General features: G+C 41.2%; 1 protein-coding gene across 1 annotated transcript in view; it reads right to left on the bottom strand.

Moving 5' to 3' along the window:
- Positions 1 to 18042, bottom strand: part of MAP7 (microtubule-associated protein 7) — a 208320-nt gene that overhangs the window by 48712 nt on the left and 141566 nt on the right. The window contains exons 7-16 of the mRNA XM_006834714.1: positions 13687 to 13800; positions 8109 to 8236; positions 5716 to 5831; positions 4994 to 5268; positions 2525 to 2771; positions 1242 to 1413; positions 839 to 940; positions 419 to 469; positions 257 to 314; positions 188 to 190 (exon numbers count right to left, since the gene is read on the bottom strand). Of these exons, the coding sequence (XP_006834777.1) occupies positions 188 to 190; positions 257 to 314; positions 419 to 469; positions 839 to 940; positions 1242 to 1413; positions 2525 to 2771; positions 4994 to 5268; positions 5716 to 5831; positions 8109 to 8236; positions 13687 to 13800 (1266 nt within the window). The remainder of the gene's footprint in view (positions 1 to 187; positions 191 to 256; positions 315 to 418; positions 470 to 838; positions 941 to 1241; positions 1414 to 2524; positions 2772 to 4993; positions 5269 to 5715; positions 5832 to 8108; positions 8237 to 13686; positions 13801 to 18042) is intronic.

Here is an 18042-nt window from a genome sequence, read left to right as displayed (position 1 = left end):
AGGTTTCGCTGTGTAACAAATGCTGACAGAATGTTTGCCGGTAATGTGAGAGACCTTTACATTAAGTGACCACTTGTGGATGGACTCGATGACACATGTCTATGCTTCTATGAGTATCTTCCTATGTACATATACATACATACATACATATGCTTATATATGTTATAATTTTAGGTCAATCAATGACTTTCTTGATTCTAGAGAGCCAATTAAAAATCCTCTATTGTTGGTAATTTGAGTTCATTGAACTAAATACCTGTCTCTTCAGTGACAACTTCCTTGGCTACATCTCCATTTCTCTGGTCAAGAGCTTTCTAACAAAAACAAAAACAAAAAGACGTTTAAACATTACAGTTACAGAGAAAGTAAAGACAAATAAATGCTATCGAGAGACCTTCGAAAATTGCCATCTTTATACCTTATGTTTAGCTTCTGTTCTTGCGGTTCTTTTCATAATCTCCTCAAGTCGCTACAAGAAAGGGAGAATTGAACAAAAGAATCAGATACAGAAAGAAAGCCAGCTGGTACATTTCCCTGATTATTTAAAACATGGCTGTGATTTTGAGGAAATACAATATCCACTGCTGTCTCTTAACTAGAGTTATTTAATAAAATTGGGATGGCTTCACCAGCACAGAGGAAGGGACTGTTTTGGTGAAAGCTGAAATCATGAGTGAGTTCTGTGCAGATCACCCACACTGAGAGCTACTTTAGTTTGTCTGAAACAGCAAGAACACAACGGTTTTCTGATGGCAAGGAGCTGGCCTTCTGGTCCTCGGACTGCTTCAAGCCCACCAGGATGGCCGGTGCCCTGTGCTCTGCTGTTAGATGTAGCTACCTTTTTCCTCTCCCGGCGCTCCTGTTCTTCTCTCTGGCAACGCTCCTCTCGTTCCTGCCGGGCCCTCTCTGCTTCTTCATGAACACGAGCTAGCTCTTCTTTCTGAAAACAAAAGGTTGCCATCTACTTTCTCCAAGCAGGCTGGCTTTGCCTGCTTCCCCTATCTCTTGACAGCACCCACATACTGAGGCAAGATGGCAGATGGAGAACATGTGGAAAATTCACTCACACACACACACCTACCCACCCACCCACCATGGAGTATTTCTAACGATGAAACAGTTAACGTTTTCTTCAGTTCCTCTGACATAACCCTCTTCCTGTCTGGAGCAAGTAGCTGCCTTGAGACTCTAGCCCATGCAGCCCCCCAGCCTAGTGCCTCCTGGGCGCCCAGAGCCTGTACCTGCTTCTGGATGCGCTCCATCTCCTCCCGCTCTCGCTGTTCGCGCTCTTCTGCTTGCCGCCGAAGTTGCTCCTCCTTCTCCCTGGCTTGCTCAGCTTCTATCCGTCGAGCTTCTTCCTCTCGAAGGGTTCTCTCTTCAGCCACCCTTTGAGCCAATTCCTCTCTCTTTTGGCTGGAATTAAGAAGCACAAGAAGAGAACAGTTTGAAAAGAGAGCTGAGTTTGTGGTTACTATAGGGACAGCCTTGTTAAAATGTCTGACAGAAAGTCTTCTCCACTAGGTGAATCCAACATGGTTAACGGATAAAAGGTAACGTCACTCTCTGCACTCTTCCTCTGCTCTCCCTACACTTAATGCCCCCTGTGGAAAGCAGAAGTTGGAAGGAATCTTGATGAGAGTGTATTTTTTATGTTTTCCTTTTTTAAAGATGTGCTATTTAACAATCCTTAATGGATAAGACATATTGAATCTACCATACGTGACCTCAGCCACAAGTTAAGAGCCAAAACAAAGAGGAAGTTTTTACAAATAAATAAAGGTCATGGTGTCCTGTCTTCCACTGAGGGCACATGTTTGGAGTAGTTTTCACAAGGCAGGAGAAGGATGGGCCACAATGGCCCTGTTGGAGCAACAGTACAGGGTCCGGCCTAGATGGCTGCCCAAAACTGAACTGTAGAATTTCTCAAAGGAGCAGTTCTGTTTGTCTGAGGAACGTTTATGTTGACAGTAGTTGCATGTGCCCCAGAAGGTGACTGACTGAACAGACCGTCCTTGGCATGATGCCTGGCGGGCATCTGACCCAGCTACCCTCTGACAGGAATTTGATCTGGAAGGAGACTACATGAACCCTTATTGTTGACTTTTAAAATGATATTAGAATGATAATGAGGAAACATGGAGGTTGAAAATACCTTATGTAATAAAATTGCATAATTGTACCTGTATTGTAGTTACACACAAATACACACCCACATGTACTATACACAGAGACTGAATAGAAGCACCCAAAATGTACACAATTACTGAAAACTGTTACGCTTATGGATATATTTATTTCTTTTAATATTTCTCCATTAATGCTGTTGGGTGGTCACTATAAATAAAATTGTGATTTAAACAATAGTACTGAGCGGTGAGAGGAATACCTATTGAAGATAATTCAGAAACAGCTAAACCTTCATCTTCATCGCTAGTACAAGCTCCTGTCTGAGACTGAAGATTTAATCCAAGGCATCATTATGCCATCACTGATACCAAGTCTGAGCAAGGGTCCCCCCCTTTACCGTTCGAGCTCTTCTCTCTCTTTCCTCTCTTTTTCCTCCTTCTCCCGCTGCTCTCGAGCCAGCCGCCTCTTCTCAGTTAGCAGCCGTGTGGCCTCTTCCGCATCGGTGGTGCCTGCAGAGGTCTTAGTAGAAGGACTGGCAATCACAGAGGGCGATGGGGCTGAGGCTGAGGCTGGAGCAGAGACTGGGGCCGACACTGGGGCTGGGGCTGGAGCAGCTGTACAAATAGGTATAAGGAGAAAATCAACTGGAAACAAAACCCAAAGAACAAAACAAAAACTAGCATTCCCCACACTCCAGGCCTAGAATTCATCACTATGAAAGGGGAATGTTTATTACTTTGTGTTCTCACGGTCGCACTGTATTCTGTCTGTAACCAGGCAACAGATAACAAAAAGCTGCTTGTATAAGTGAGACATCCAAAGAAGCTGACACTCTGTCATCAAGTCTTACTTTTATATAAGTTAAATCTGTTAACAACATATATTAAGTGTATATACTGAAAATACAGAACTTCATGTTAGGTTCTGTGGGAAGTTACATACCTTGTAAAAAGATGAGATCTTCCGCCTGACTTTTGTTGCATTTTTCAAATTCATACTCTTTAGTGACTATTCATTTAGTGGGGGCACTAGAGCCTTTCTGTAACCACTGTCAATGGCCCTGTAATGAGCCTAGATTCAGCCTGGAAGGATGACACCCAACACAGGCTCTCTTGTCTACCCCAAGCCTTCTGAGATGGGGGAAGCCCAACTAGAAGTCTCTTCTAGTTCAGGCTGGTACTCACACTCCTCACACTTCCCGGGCCTCCCTGAGAGTCCCAATGCCAAGATAACAGCTGATGTTCTCTGAACTTATTCAGATTAAGGAAGATGAGTGAGAACACAGGTGCAGCAGGGCACAGAATCACACAAGTCTATACCACCTCAAGGCACTGGTGACAGGTAATCCCCACCATCTGACCATTTATTTCTCTTAAGATTTATGTTGCTGCTTCTTCACATATTTTTCTTTATCATCATGATGCCCCTTGGCCCTCTCTCTCTTTCCATGCAAACAAACATTGAAGTCTATTCCTTTCTAACAATATTTTGTCTTGAATCATCTGTTTTTTCTTTGCCCTTACAGTCTACATTCAAATGAACTCTTAAGGCGGACATTTTTGAATGAGGACGATATTGGATTCCTAGCTCCAGATGGTTCTAAACTTCTCAATGGCATCTGGTTAGCCTGAAAGATATGAGACTCACTGGACCTTTTGGAAACACTTGTTAAGTGCTGTCAAATTCATTCTGACCCATAGCGACCCTGTATAGGGTTTCTGAGAAACAGTTTATCTATGGCAAACATATAGGTTAACACAAATATACATGTTTCCAGGTTTAACTGACCAACCTGTCCTCTACCTGGAAACTCTATATGAGAATCAACCGACCAGCTTACTACCCATTAGAGTTTTGGGATCCACTCCCACATATTCTGATTTAATAGGTCTGATTCAATAAATAGCAGATTCAAATAGGGATCTGTATTGGAAACATGACAGATGTGGTGGATTAAAAAGATTTCCCCTAAAATCTTTGAAGCTATTTCCTTCAAAATATTGAAAAGAAGTCCTTTCCCTTAAGTGTAAGCTGGACTTAGTGACTTGCTTCTAATGAAGAAAACATGGCAGAAATACTGGTGTGTGACTTTGAAGACTCTGGTTTCCTCCCTCTCCTGGATTACTCACTCTGGTAGAAGCCAACGAAGGCAGCAGACAGACTGTCAGTACAGTAAGCAATCCTTTGGAGTGGTCCACATATCATGAAAATGAGGCCTCCTGACCACAGCCATGAGTGAACCACCCTGTACACCCACCAGCCCCAGTTGAGCCTCTGGTGAATGCAGCCCTAACAGCTTAGCTGCAATTTCATGAGCACCATCCAGCTAAACTACTTGTAAATCTCTGGTGCAAGCAATTGCATAGTATAATAAATGCTTGTTGTTGTTTTAATCTCAACTGACACACACGTTCTGAGCACAGTCTTCTGTGAAACAGAATAAAAGAACTCAGAAACCATGCCTGGATTAATGTATTATGGTTTCAATAATTGGCTTTGGAATTATGAATCTCCTGTCTTTATACTTAAGAAAACCAACCCTACTGCCATTGATCCCTGCTCATAGTGACCCTACAGACAGAGTCCAACTGCTCCTTAGGGTTTCTCAGATTGTAAATCTGTATAGAAGTAGACGGTATCATTTTTCTCCTGTGGAGTTTCTGGCTGGAACTGACATCTGGTCAGTGTTCAATGCTTAAGCCACTGTGCCATCAAGGCTCGTATGCTTAAAAGAAAAGGTCTTAAAATCATTGTCAAATTAGAATCTCCAAGTTCCCAATGAGACAAGAAATATTCAAGGCAAGAGAGTGAAGAGAGTGAGTGTGCCTACCACACCCACAGTTCATGACAAGTCAGTTGTCCTTACCAGGGGCGGCCTCTGCCTCCACAGGTGTCCCTTCTTCACCTGTGGACTCTTCTACCTTCACTAAAGGTGCCCTGCCCTTTAGTGCAGGCTCATTGGCAACTTTCAGAGGTACTTTCTCTGGGTCTTTCTTCTCAGGTTCCAGCTTGACTTCCCTCTTGACAGGGCGGATGTTGCCGGGGGACAGGGGTCGGGCCTGAGCTTTGATGGAGCCAGGCTGCAAGGAGGATGTGGGTCTGGGGGTGCCGGGCAAATGAGGGAGGGACTTGGATGGCAGCCTGGGCAAGAAACAAGGTGAAAAGAAGGCGACACATCAGAATAGGCTTCCCGGAACCTTCCTTCTCCTGATCTTTGCCACGTAGCAGTCCCTAGGGTGCCAATTTATGACAAAGAAAGTAACAGATTTGGAAGACATGTATTCTGGGACTCAAAGATCATGGAGATGGCACAGAATCAGGCAACATTGCATTCTGTCAAACACAAGCTTGCCATGAGCCAGAGCTGACTCGATGGCCACTAACAACAACCATGTATCCTTTATGTGGCAAATGCAGAAATATGTTCACTTTAGAGTCATTCAATTTATCCCCCTTTCCTTTCAGAAAGAATGTTTGTCCCCATGTCAAAGCCAAGCAGAGTAGACAGAATAGATCCTTTCAGAACACAGAGGCCATGTGGTTGCACCACAGGCAACAATCAAGCCAGCCTCTTCTATCTCAACTTACCAAAGTCGGGAGGAAGCAGGCGATCTTGCTTTGGGATGAGATGGGGATAATGCCCTTCTGACACCGGATGTAAGGTGGAAGGGTACATTTTCTCTTTCTTTCTCTCTTTTATAACCCTAAGTTCACAGAAACACAGTAATCAGATTTCCCAGAGTGAGATAATCACAGTGTTTAACAGTGGAATTAATTCATTTTATGTCTTCTTGGAAAAAGTGTAAATACTGTCACATATATATAACCTCATGTGCATGCGAAAGCTGGAGAGTGAATAAGGAAGACTGTAGTAGAATTGATGCTTTTGAGTTATGGTGTTGGAGAAGAATATTGAAAGTGCCATGGGCTGCCAAAAGAACCAATAGATCTGTTTTGGAGGAAGCGCAGCCAGAGTGCTCCTCGGAGGCCAAGATGGCCAAACTTTGTCTCTCATACTTTGCACGTATTGTCAGGAGGGACCAGTCGCTGGAGAAGGATATCATGTTTGGTAAGGTGCAGGGTCAGAGAAAAAGAGGAAGACCCCCAACGAGATGGATTGGCCAGGTGGCGGCATCGATGGATTCAAGCGTGGCAACAGGAATGAGGTTGGCCCAGGAATGGGCAGTGTTTCGTTCTGCTGTGCATAAGGTCGCTATGAGTCGGTACCAACTCCAATGGCACCTAACAACAACAACAACATACTCAGTTCAACCCAATAAAAATTTGTTTGCTTACAATGGAAAATTGTAACTGAGTTAACAATGCGATGTTGGACAGAAGTTTCTGCATGTATGATCTGTGTTTTTTGTGTGTGAAAAAGTTACACTTAATGTTTAGAGAAGACCGATATGGAGTCCTGGTGTGGCACTGTGGGTTAACACGCTGGACTGCAAAACCATTTGAACTGCAAGGTCGGCAGTTCAAGCTCACCAGCTGCTTCTCAGAAACCCTATATAGGGTTGCTATGAGTCGGAGTCGTTTCGACGGCACTTAACAACAAAAAATATGTGAATTTTAGGTCAAAGTTCATTGGAGCAAAATCTTTTAGTTGGCTTTACTCCATAAAAATGGCAAAATGAACACAATGACAGTTCTGTCAGTTTTTCTCACCTTTCATTGTTTTTAATATGTCTGTTATATCAGATGTTGTAGTTGTAAAGTGCCATGGAGTCTGTTACAACTCACAGGGACCCTGAATAGGGTTTTAAAGGAGCAGCTGCTGGGTTTTAATCTCTTGGAGTATGAATTTTTGTTTTACCTACAAGAAATTTTTCCTTTGGTAAATGCTCTCTTTCCCTCCCTAGTGGGGAACCAATGCTTGGCACCACAGCTACTCGGTGCAACAATAGGTTTTGTCTGTAGTTAAGATATTAAAGCACCACCATGCTGATGAATTAAAACTGCACAGACATCAAAGGATGGTTCACCTTGGGTTTAAAGGTCTGACTCAATCAAGAATTAAACACTGACTCTTGAAAGCCTCCAGGGGCTTGAAAGAAAATTGCCTGTAGGCAAAACCATCAAGCTTTTACAACCCTTGAATTATCCTCAAATGTCTAAGCAAAATCCTTTTAAGTGTCCATCAGCTTTGTAAATCTGAGCTACTCTGGGAAGTTAAGATTTTAAAAAAATCGGTCCAGACTTTCATTAAAGGAGTCATACTATTATCATGAGAAGAGAAGCAGTCAGATCTTCTGTTTGATAGGTAAATCCTTTAAAACCAAAGTACAATGTCTGAAGACCAGAGAACAATGTCTGTATCTAGTAACAGACAGGAGAGAAACACAGAGTAAAACAATGAAGAAGAATGATTCCAGGAGACACACAAATGACCTCATTACATTGACAGCATGTGAAAATTAACATTAGCTCAGTCACCAGCAGGTACTAACAAGCATAAATCACATTCTCCACTTCGCAGATTTTGTATTTGTAACATAACCTAACAGCCTTTCAAGAATCAGTTACATAGAAAAAAAAAACCTAAAAAGAGTGTTTTCAGAATACTTTTAAAAAAGTTTTTCAACTATATTTAAGATCTAGGCCTTGACAGGGATTAGATAAGAAGATGTTTTTTATTTTACACTTTAGTGAACCAAATTTAGAAAAAAAGCAGCCAGGCTCTAAACATGATTGGATTAACAATGCTGAGGCCCCATCCAGGCCCGCTGCGCCTCCCAAGGTCACTGGGCTTTCTTCATCTCAAAATGAAAGCTCTCTGACAGTCAGTGCATTCCTTCTGTATGAAGGTTTCCTCCAGGCAGGTCAGGCACTCACATGTTCGAACAAAACACACACACAGTTTTCATCTTCACATTCAAATCTTTGTGCATAGGAAAGTCCCCACGTGGAAAGGAAGTCTAATGACTTCGCCTTGGCAACCGGTGGAGTGGTGTCCACTCTGCTCCTGAGCTACTCACCGCCGTGCTGTGAATGGTCCTCCTCCGCGCAGAGCCCTCAGGTGTGGTTACAAAGAGTTTTGGTCGCTCCATTAGATTTCTAGCATGTGCAGCTTTGTAGGGCATGATGTTGATGGGGCTGCAAGATGCTGAACGAGGACAAATGGGGATAACTAGGGTGCAGATGATTTTTTTACACACAAGAGTGCCAGAGGAGCAATGGGAGGAAAGCCAAAAGCAGGTTCAGGAAAAGGAGCAAAGCAGAAATAAAGAAAAAAGTAGGAAGAAGAGGTTATTAACTAAAGGTACCCAGAACCATCACACTCAACTCGCCTCATGGTAGTATGAGTTTATGATGTGGCCAAAATGCAGGCATGCTACAACAAAAAGCATGGGAATATATTATTAGCTATTTAGAAACAGATTAAAGATAAAGATGTAATACAATAATAATGAAGACAATGACCTTATATTCCTATCAACTGATGGTTCCGGTAAAATGCTATGTTAACTATAAAAGGTACTTAATGTAAGTACCAGTCTGTAATCAGATTTTTCCTAATTGAAGTGGAAACAGAGGAAGCGAGCAAGCAGGCAAGCAAGAGACACAACTATTCTAGGAGTAAAGTTCAACAGCCAACGGGAAACAAGGCAACTGCAGTTTTACAATGTTAAATGACCAAGTCTTACCAGGTGTTAAGACTTGTTATAAGGATAATGTATAATTTTCAGGTGAAAAAAAATCTGTAAATGTTTCCTCTATTTAAAAGTAAATCAAATGCATGCTACTTAGTTCATAAGAAGCAGTAGCTGAACTAATTATCTCTGGGGACATTATAATGATTTAAAAAACAGAACAAAATATTACACTTGAACAACAACAAAAAAGGTTGAATCATGACTAGCCTAGCTTTAAAGAAACTAGAAGTTTCTTAAATAAAATCCCCATATAATTTCTGATAATCCACTTTTAAAATCACACTGTCATTAACTGATTCTGAGCAACAATAGGTTTCAAGAAATACATATACATATCAAAAGTGTGGAAACTAAAATTCTAACGTTCATTGTCAAATCTCATGCAGAAATCTTGTTTTTCCAGCCAAGTAAGACAATATGGAGTCCTAGTGTGGAGATGAAGGTTAATGTGCTGGACTGCAAAGTTGGTTTGAACCACAAGGTCAGTGGTTCAAACTCAACAAGCTGCTCCTTGGAAACCCTACACAGGGTTGCTATGGGTCAAAACTGACTCAACAGCATTAAACAACTACTAAGTTGGAACTTATTCAATGGCCATACAACACCACCGAGGACATTGTTGTTGTTAAGTGTTGTCGAGTCTGTTCTGACACATAGCAGCCCAGCCCTGTGTACGCTTTCCTAGGAGCAACTGGTGAGTTTGAACCACCTACCTTGTGGATCAAACCAACCTTGAGGTCGAGTGCTTATCCTACAGCGCCACACCAGGACTCCCCACTAAGGATGGTGGTGTTGGTGTTGGTTATGTGGTTATGGGCCGTGGAGTCTGTTCTGACTCATAGAGATCCTGTACAGGGTTTCCGAGGCTGTAAATCTTTATGGGAGCAGAAAGCCTCATCTTTCTCCCGCGGAACAGCTGGTAGTTTCGAACTGCTGACCTTGAGGTTCGCAGCCCGATTTGTAACCACTACACTACCAGAGCTCCTTGCTACTATGTATTTGGTACATATTATAAAATGACTTTACCCAACTCTAGCCATGACTGTTGTTGTGTAAAAAGTTATCATGTCTGCTGAATGTACTATTGTTGTTTAGTGCCGTTAAGTCGGTTCCGACCCATAGTGACCCTGTATAGGGTTTCCGAGGAGTAGCTGGTGAACTTGAACTGCCAACTTTGCAGTTCAAATGGCTTTGCAGTCTAGTGCATTAACCCACAGTGCCACACCAGGACGCCACTGAATGTTCTAGTATTAATAAATTAAAACCTCAAAAGTTCATAAGAATATTTGGTGTAATCTTAATTTCAGAATTATATGAAGCTTAATAAAAAACACTGTAATTTCAGTTTTAACCTGTAGACGGATATAGATGAGATTTCAAATTAATTAATGCAGCTTGTTTCCTTAAATGCCTGACAGTATCTTCAGGTTATTACTGAAGGATCAAGGCAGTAAAGAGATAAGAAACTGCACTTTCTTTTCTCATCAGGGAACACCAGAATTGTTTCTTCATGATAAAATGAAAACACTGTAATCCCTTCTTTCTTCTTTCAAAAACATACATGTTTTAAGAATTGATAGAACACTTTGCTTTCAACTTTAATGGTGAAGGAAGGATTGCTTGTATCCTAAGGATGAATTTCTTTTTCCTCTAGTGGAAAAAACTGTTTCAGGAGGTTATCTATGGAACATTTTCTAAAATCCATTCTGGATGCAAGCCAATCGCATTATGATTTCTTGGTTCATCCTTTTTTCAAGTTCATCCTTTATTATAATGCCGAGGATGACAACATCCTTAAGACTAGTGTGGCACTGTAGAGTAAGCACTGGACTACAAAGGCCAGTTTGAACCACAAGATCAGCAGTTCAAACTTACCAACTGCTCGTTGGAAACCCTATACAGGGTCGTTATGAATAGGAACTGACTTAACTGTGCTTAACAATAACAACAACTCTAATGTAGTCTACATAAAAATTCTCAACTTTCATTGTTCAGTGACCACCTTCTGACTAAAATAAACAATATAAATTCTTTCTAGAAAAGGTTATTACATTTCATGAAATTCATTGTTGTTTTAAACAGTCACTTCCTATGAACAGCCTGAGACCTTTAAATCAATTAATCTAATAATTTTGCCTGTCTGAAGAAATTAGAGCAATGAATAGCTTTGCTTTCTTTCCCAGAGCGTTCTCCATACCCCAAAACAGTCATCTCATGGAAAGGTCTTTGGAAAGTCAAAGGAGCAATACTTGTATTTTCCTCCTACCCTTGAGAGCCAGTGTCCATTAAATCATTCAAGATTTTCAATATGAAATAGTAGGTGTAGAAGAAAGATAATGCAGTTCAAATGGTTGTGGAGTGCAGCATAAAGAATAGAAAAATTGCATAAGAAAATAAAAATACTGACATTTATTGAGTGCCTAATATGTACAGGAAGGAGCTCTGGTAGCGTAGTGGTTACAAATCAAGCTGCAAACCACAAGGTCAGCAGTTCGAAACTACCAGCTGTTCCGCAGGAGAAAGTTGAGGCTTTCTGCTCCAGTAAAGATTTACAGCCTTGGAAACCCTATACAGGGTCGCTATGAGTCGGAACCGACTCCACGGCACATAACAACAACAACAACAATATGTACAGGTACTATTCTAAGCAATTAATACATTTATCTCATCTAATCCTGAAATTTAATAATCGTATGTATTTTAAATGTTCCAGAGGGAGAAGGGGAGAGAAGGGGCATGGGAAGTCAATTCAAATAGTTGTAATAAATGGGAGGTATAAGGCTCTGATTTCCTATTCTCAACTACTCTATCGCTAGCTGAAGGGGTGTGCAATCACGGAATAGCCCTGGTGGGGTCAAGGATTCCATTTGATCTGCTAATATAACTCGGGTCCCAGATGTGGGTAACCTCTTGCCAATGGCAACTTTGAATAAGATAAAGGTAGGGTACATCATTAAATGGAAGACAAAAAAAATAATCACAGAGACTAGATGGAAAAATAAAGTCGATGGAATACTTTTAAGATAACTAGAAATGAAGTTTACATACATAATTCCAAATTGAAAAAAAATTAAATTAAAACTAATTAAGCATAAGCTGCATTAATGCAATAAGTAACAATGATATAAGAAATACATCAATGAAGTTGGCAACTCAAGTAAGGAATGTGGATAGTTTCACACTAAAATCAATCACAGATTGATTTGTGAAAAGGAGAATGGAACGTTGGAAAGTACAGAAGAGCCAGTGAGCAGATAAAAAACACCTGGATTGAGCAAAACAATGAAGAAGGGAGGTAGGAAGACAGGCGAGTAGACTGAGTGGAAAATGAGGACATGGTGTTGGAAAAGACTAGAGAAAGAGTGAAAGAATTGACACATTAGTGATGACAGAAAAGGAACAACAGACAATTTTCTCCTACACAAGGAAGTCCTTTAGCACAAAACAACATACAATGTGAAGATTCAGAAGCATGGTAGCCAGAAACAATATACAGAGATCATAAAACAGGGCTGGAAAACAATTTTAAAGATTCTTCAATTGACTAAACATGAAGAAAAACATTCTTCACTTGTAAAAAAGTACCAAATTTGTAGGGGCAAATAATAAACTATTTTGAAATAAGTCATACAGTTGCCTCCGGAACAGTCTCAGCGCAGTAGGTGATGTTTCCAGTAATGGGAGAGTTACTTTTTATGAAACAGGGAGCACTGCAGTCTAGCGAGTTGACAGCACAATTGTGCAAGAGCATCTTCCAGCTCCTGAAGACGGGTGGGTAAGCACATTTAGGGTCCACTCTATTGCTTTTCCAAGTGGCTCTGGTGTAAATCACTTATTTTCTTACGCTCGATTTCCATAAGTAGATGGTGGGAATACCCAACATTTACTTCCTTGAATATTCTCCAGGGGTATTGTGGGAATTAGTTAGTATTCATTAGCTCGTTGGAGCTGTAGACGAAAGATACCTAAAATCCCAAGAATCATTATGTATAGAGGGGGCTAATGAAGAAGAGGCTTGCAAAGGCAAAGCATTTCTTAAAGGCACTTTATGAAGATGGCATGTAATTTCCTACCTGCCAAAAGTGAAGGCTGGTAGACTAGCCAGATAGGTATACCAAGTGTTTCCAACGATACTTAGGAAAACCTGAATCAATTCACCACCAGAAAGAGGTTACCAAAAACCTAATAGGTATCTTTCTTTCCAATTAGATAAGGGATCTAAAATACCCTATCATTAAATGAACTGGCTCATTGAGGCATACTTTGAGCATTATTAAAAAGTAGAGGACCTGAACTAACTATAATAACCAGTACTTGGCTTGTTTTACATATTTGCAAAGAATGTACCAGATAAGCCTATAATCAGCTTTCACCAGAACCTTTATAATTTTGGAAAGCTATTATTTCTAGATTACACATAAAAGACGAGCACAGGGAGGATAAGTAGATAGCCCAGAGCCACATTAGGAAATGATGTTTGAATAATAAGCTTGTGCACTTTGATTTTATGCCCAAGTCCATGTATTAGTCTTAAATATTCAATTGTTTCTACCTCTGATCATCTGCTCTGATGCAGGGGCAGAAAGAAAGGTAGGTAAGGTATACTGTTTCCAGGTAACCTTATGAACAGAAGCATCTCAGCCATATGATCACAGGGAGGGGCCTCCTTGGTCTGCCTGGCGTCTGGTGTCCAGATAAGATGCTGAGACTTAGACAAGGAAACAATGCCAGGGGCATGAAACCAACACCAGCAGACACATTTCCAAAGCCAATGCACCCGGAGCAGAGAGAAGCACACATCAGGAAAAGCTGAAATGTGATTAGATGAGTACTGGCTGCTGACACATGCTCTGGAAGGAGGACCTGACCTCACCAGGGAGATTCCCGATGACAGTTTTACCTGCATCTCCAGACAAAGCGGCTGTGCTTTTACTTCTGGCCAGGAACGAGTGTGTGGGCGTCAGGAGTCTGTTAACAATGCTGCTCTCCCACGGGCTGAGTTGCAGGCGGCGAGCTAGATGTCACCACATAAGCAAGAAGTTAGACGCATTCTTTTCAGAGCCAAGAGGGTGCAGAACATCACACTTATCGCTTCCATATGTCTAGCCTTGGAGAGAGACCCAGCTCTTCAGGGAGGACAGGTGGCCAAGAGTTAGGTAACAGTACTCCTGCCCCAAATGGGCTGCTAATGCACACTGTTACTGCCTTTTAATAAAAAGATGTTAAGTTTGTGGCAAACACTACATTACTTTCACAGACCCAGGTTTTTCTAACCACCCTCTTGGTAGTTAACAGGTAATAAATTATAAAAATGTTGACTACAGGCTTAGTGGGTATTACTTCTGACACCAAGTTGTACCTATCTGATGGTCACCATGATGGGCAGATGGGCAGTATAGACGTTAGCCCAAAGGTTTCCTAAGTATCTTGAATAATAAGCACCAACAGAGGCTTTGGACTATTAATGGAAGATAAGATTTGTATAAAAGACAGAAAAACAAACAAACCACCCCATTAAATTATTCTAGCTTTCTATGAATTTCTATGAATTGGGGTAGCAGTGAAGGGTATGTGTGTTGAATTCAACATAATACAACGAAAGAAGAAAGTCAGGTATGAGATTTCTTTTTTTTGACTTGTGTATTCAGCTAGTCAGGTTCCCTTAGGTCCTTGTTTGGCAACAACATAAACAGTTAAGGCTGAGGATATAAGTTCAAGGCTAGTGAGTACTTGAAGAACCTAGAAGGCAAAGATTTCTTACATGCCATTAAGTATGGTCCCAAATCATATGATACATTGGAAGATAGCTGATCAGAAAGACAGAACAATTATAATTAATTACTTTGCTTATAATATTAGTTTCCAGTGATGTTGTTGTTAAGTGCCGTTGAGTTGCTTCTGACTCATAGTGACCCTGTATAGGTTTTCCAAGGAGAACAGCTTGTGGATTTGAACTGCCGATTTGTGGTGCACAGTCCAGTGCTGATCCTACCACACCAGGACTCCATAGAAACAGAGAGGCTATTTTCCAAAATTATCAGGAGGAAAGCTTGCAAAAATCCTATAAATATCACTAAAGGGATCACATGGCTCTATTTTAGAACACACTCAAGTCACATCAGTTGTTAGTAAGTAGTCGAGTCAGTTTTGACTTATAGTGACCTTGTGTTGGGTTTCCTAGGAGTGGCTGGTGGGCTTAAAATGCCCACCTTTTGGTTTGGTTTAGTACAGTGTGGCACTGTGGGTTAATGCGCCAAACTGCAAAGCTGTTTGAACTGCAAGGTCGATGGTTCAAGCTTAGCAGCTGCTCCTCAAAAACCCTACAGAGGGTGGCTATGGGTTGGAATCAACTCGATGGCATGTAAGAGCAAGAAACCTGAGTAGGTCACTTGTCTTCTGCACCATAAACAGTAGGTGTTAAGTGTTGTAATCTCTGGATCAAGTGTTATTCCAGCAATCTTCCAAATGCCCTATTTTAAAGGAATGACCTTTAAAGTCTCAGAAATTCATTTCACTTTGTAAGCCCTGGTGTGGCGTTGTAGGATAAGAACTGGATCCCAAGATCTATTTGAACCCCAAGGTCGTGGTTAAAAACTCACCAGTCACTCCTCAGAAACTCTATACAGGGTTGCTATGCATCGAAACCCGCTTGACAGCACTTAACAACAATTACAAGTAGCAGAGCTGTACAGAAGCGGTCCAGGTGGATGGCAGCCCAGATGGTATTGAAGTCTCAATTTAACATCATCTTTAAGGTCTGTGCTGAGGTTAAAAAAGCTCAAACTATCTAGTAATTATGTAGGCTCCTCCTAGATAAATTTGTCTATAAAGGCTCCAAATTTAAGAACTTGGCAAGAATGCTAATTAGATAATAAAGTACAGCCAAGTTCCAAAAATAGCAGGAAAAAATGCCCCCAAATTTGCATGACTTAAATATTAAAGAAGTTCAAATCTGGAATGATCTCATTTATTCCCAAAAGACCTTAGCCTCTTACTATTATACTAAGGGTTTTACTTATTATTATTATTTTAAAATAGTTTCCTAGAATAAAATCAAAATGACAAAAATCAAGTAAATTTTATAGGAAGTGACGGGAGATGCACAAGAACATCCAAACTTGCAGACAGTACTCATTTGACCTAGCCTCGATAGCTTGATAATCAGAACTCAGAAGATTTAAAAAAAAATGATAAAGGAAACAAGGGTGAATTGCTACAATTTGATGAACTTGACCTATACTCATGGATGTAGTAGCTCAAAATACCAACAGAGAGAGGGAAGGAATCTTCACATCAAGTATCAATGCTATCCCCTCTGTATTCAGGGTAGATAGGGATGGGGAACTTAGACATTGGCTACCTAAATTGATGGGGTAGTAAAGGCATGAAGTGACTTGCTTACAAGTTTTCAAGAGGGAGTTTAGTTTAAGAGTGTGGTGGGGGGAGAGGGGGGAGATAGAGTCCCTATTGAATAGTGCTTATCTTGTCTAGATAGATCTGGTGAAAAGAGATGGGGGTAAGATCCTTGTGATTCAATAGTAATTGTTATCATGACAAATTGAAACTGTCACAATTTTAAAGGCAGAAGTTTTGTAACAAAAATGAGGGAGTAGTTAATCTTACAGTCGAGAAACAGAGGACCCTAAGACCACCAAGGGAGAAGAGCACAAGGGGAATGCAGGACCCTATCCAGAGAAGTAGCGACACCTGAGATGGAGGCAGAGATGGGGACATGGAGAGATGGAGCAGCTGAGGACTCTAGATGCATGGGAAGAGAGGGACTGGCGGCTAGGAAGTACTGGTGGCTGGGAGGCAGGCTTGCAGAATGTGCCCTTTGGTGGTTGAGAATAGAGAGAAATACTGTTTTGTTTTGTTTTGTTTTTTGTACATGGTACATGTACATGTAGGGGTCATGGAAGGGATGATAATATTTGTAATGAACCAAGTATATGATTTGTTGAATGTAAAACTGATGATCTGCCCTGTAAACTTTCACTCAATCACAATAAAAACATAAAAACAAAACAAAACAAACAAATCCCAAAGCAACAAATAGTTTCCTGGACCATAGCCAACTCCTGTATGCACTGACTCTTCCCTGCAGGCTGGTCTTGGCTGTCAGACCCACTAACTGGTTCACAGTGCTTTTGTTAAGGGCGCAGACAACTTTCCCATTCCAGGGTCTTCCTCCTGCCCTATTGTTCCAAGCTAATTTCCTAGGCCTGCTCCAGGATTCAAGGGGGTGTTTCCTGGCCCCAGCTTCTCTAAATTGGCTATGGAACCTCTCTTGATCATGCTGTCCTGACTCCTCACTTCTCACCTTACCCAAAGGAGGGCTGTATGCAGTTAAGAGTCAAAACGAGGAAAGAACCTGAAGGTAAGTACTGAAGAGGCAGCAGAGCAACAGAATGGGTGGAGCTAGTGATCTCTCTTCTAGTCTTTCATATACGACAAGCCTGTAGGATATCAAGTCAGACCCTTGACCTTTTATTGTTGTTAGGTGCCATTGAGTGGGTACCGACTTATAGCGAACCTATGCACAAGAAAGCGAAACACTGTCTGGTCGTGGGCCAACCTCACCAATTGTTGCCACACTTGAGCCCACTGATACTGCCACTTTGCCAATCCATCTTCCTGGGGGTCTTCTTCTTTTTCTCTGACCCTCCACACTACCAAACATAATATGCTTCTCCAGTGACTTATCCCTTCTGACAATATGTCCGAAGTATGAGAGATGAAGTTTGGCCATCCTGGCCTCCAAGGAGCACTCTGGCTGCACTTCTTCCAAAACAGATCTGTTTGTTCTTTTGGCAGCCAATGGCACTTTCCCAATATTCTTCTCCAACACCATAACTCAAATGCATCAATTCTTCTACGATCTTCCTTATTCACTGTCCAGCTTTTGCATGCATACAAGGTTATTGAAAATACCACGGCTTGGCTAAAGTGTACCTTAGTCCTCAAGCTGACATAACACTTCAAAAAGGTCTTGTACAGCAAATTTGCCTAATGCAACACATCATTTGATTTCCTGACTGCTGCTTCAATGAGTGTTGATGGTTAATTCAAGAAGAATGAAATCCTTGACGACTTCAATCTTTTCTCCACTGATAAGAATGTTGTTTATTGGTCCAGTGGTGAGGATTTTTGTTTTCTTTACATTGAGATGCAATCTATACTGAAGGCTGTGGTCTTTTCTCTTCATCAGTAAGTGTTTTAAGTCCTCTTCACTTCCAGCAAACAAGGTTGTATCATC

The sequence above is a fragment of the Chrysochloris asiatica genome, unplaced genomic scaffold, assembly GCF_000296735.1.
Source record: "Chrysochloris asiatica unplaced genomic scaffold, ChrAsi1.0 scaffold00013, whole genome shotgun sequence".
Classification (NCBI taxonomy): Eukaryota; Metazoa; Chordata; class Mammalia; order Afrosoricida; family Chrysochloridae; genus Chrysochloris; species Chrysochloris asiatica.
The sequence above is the reverse complement of the archived record's forward strand: the minus strand, read 5'-3'. Positions and strand labels throughout refer to the sequence as shown.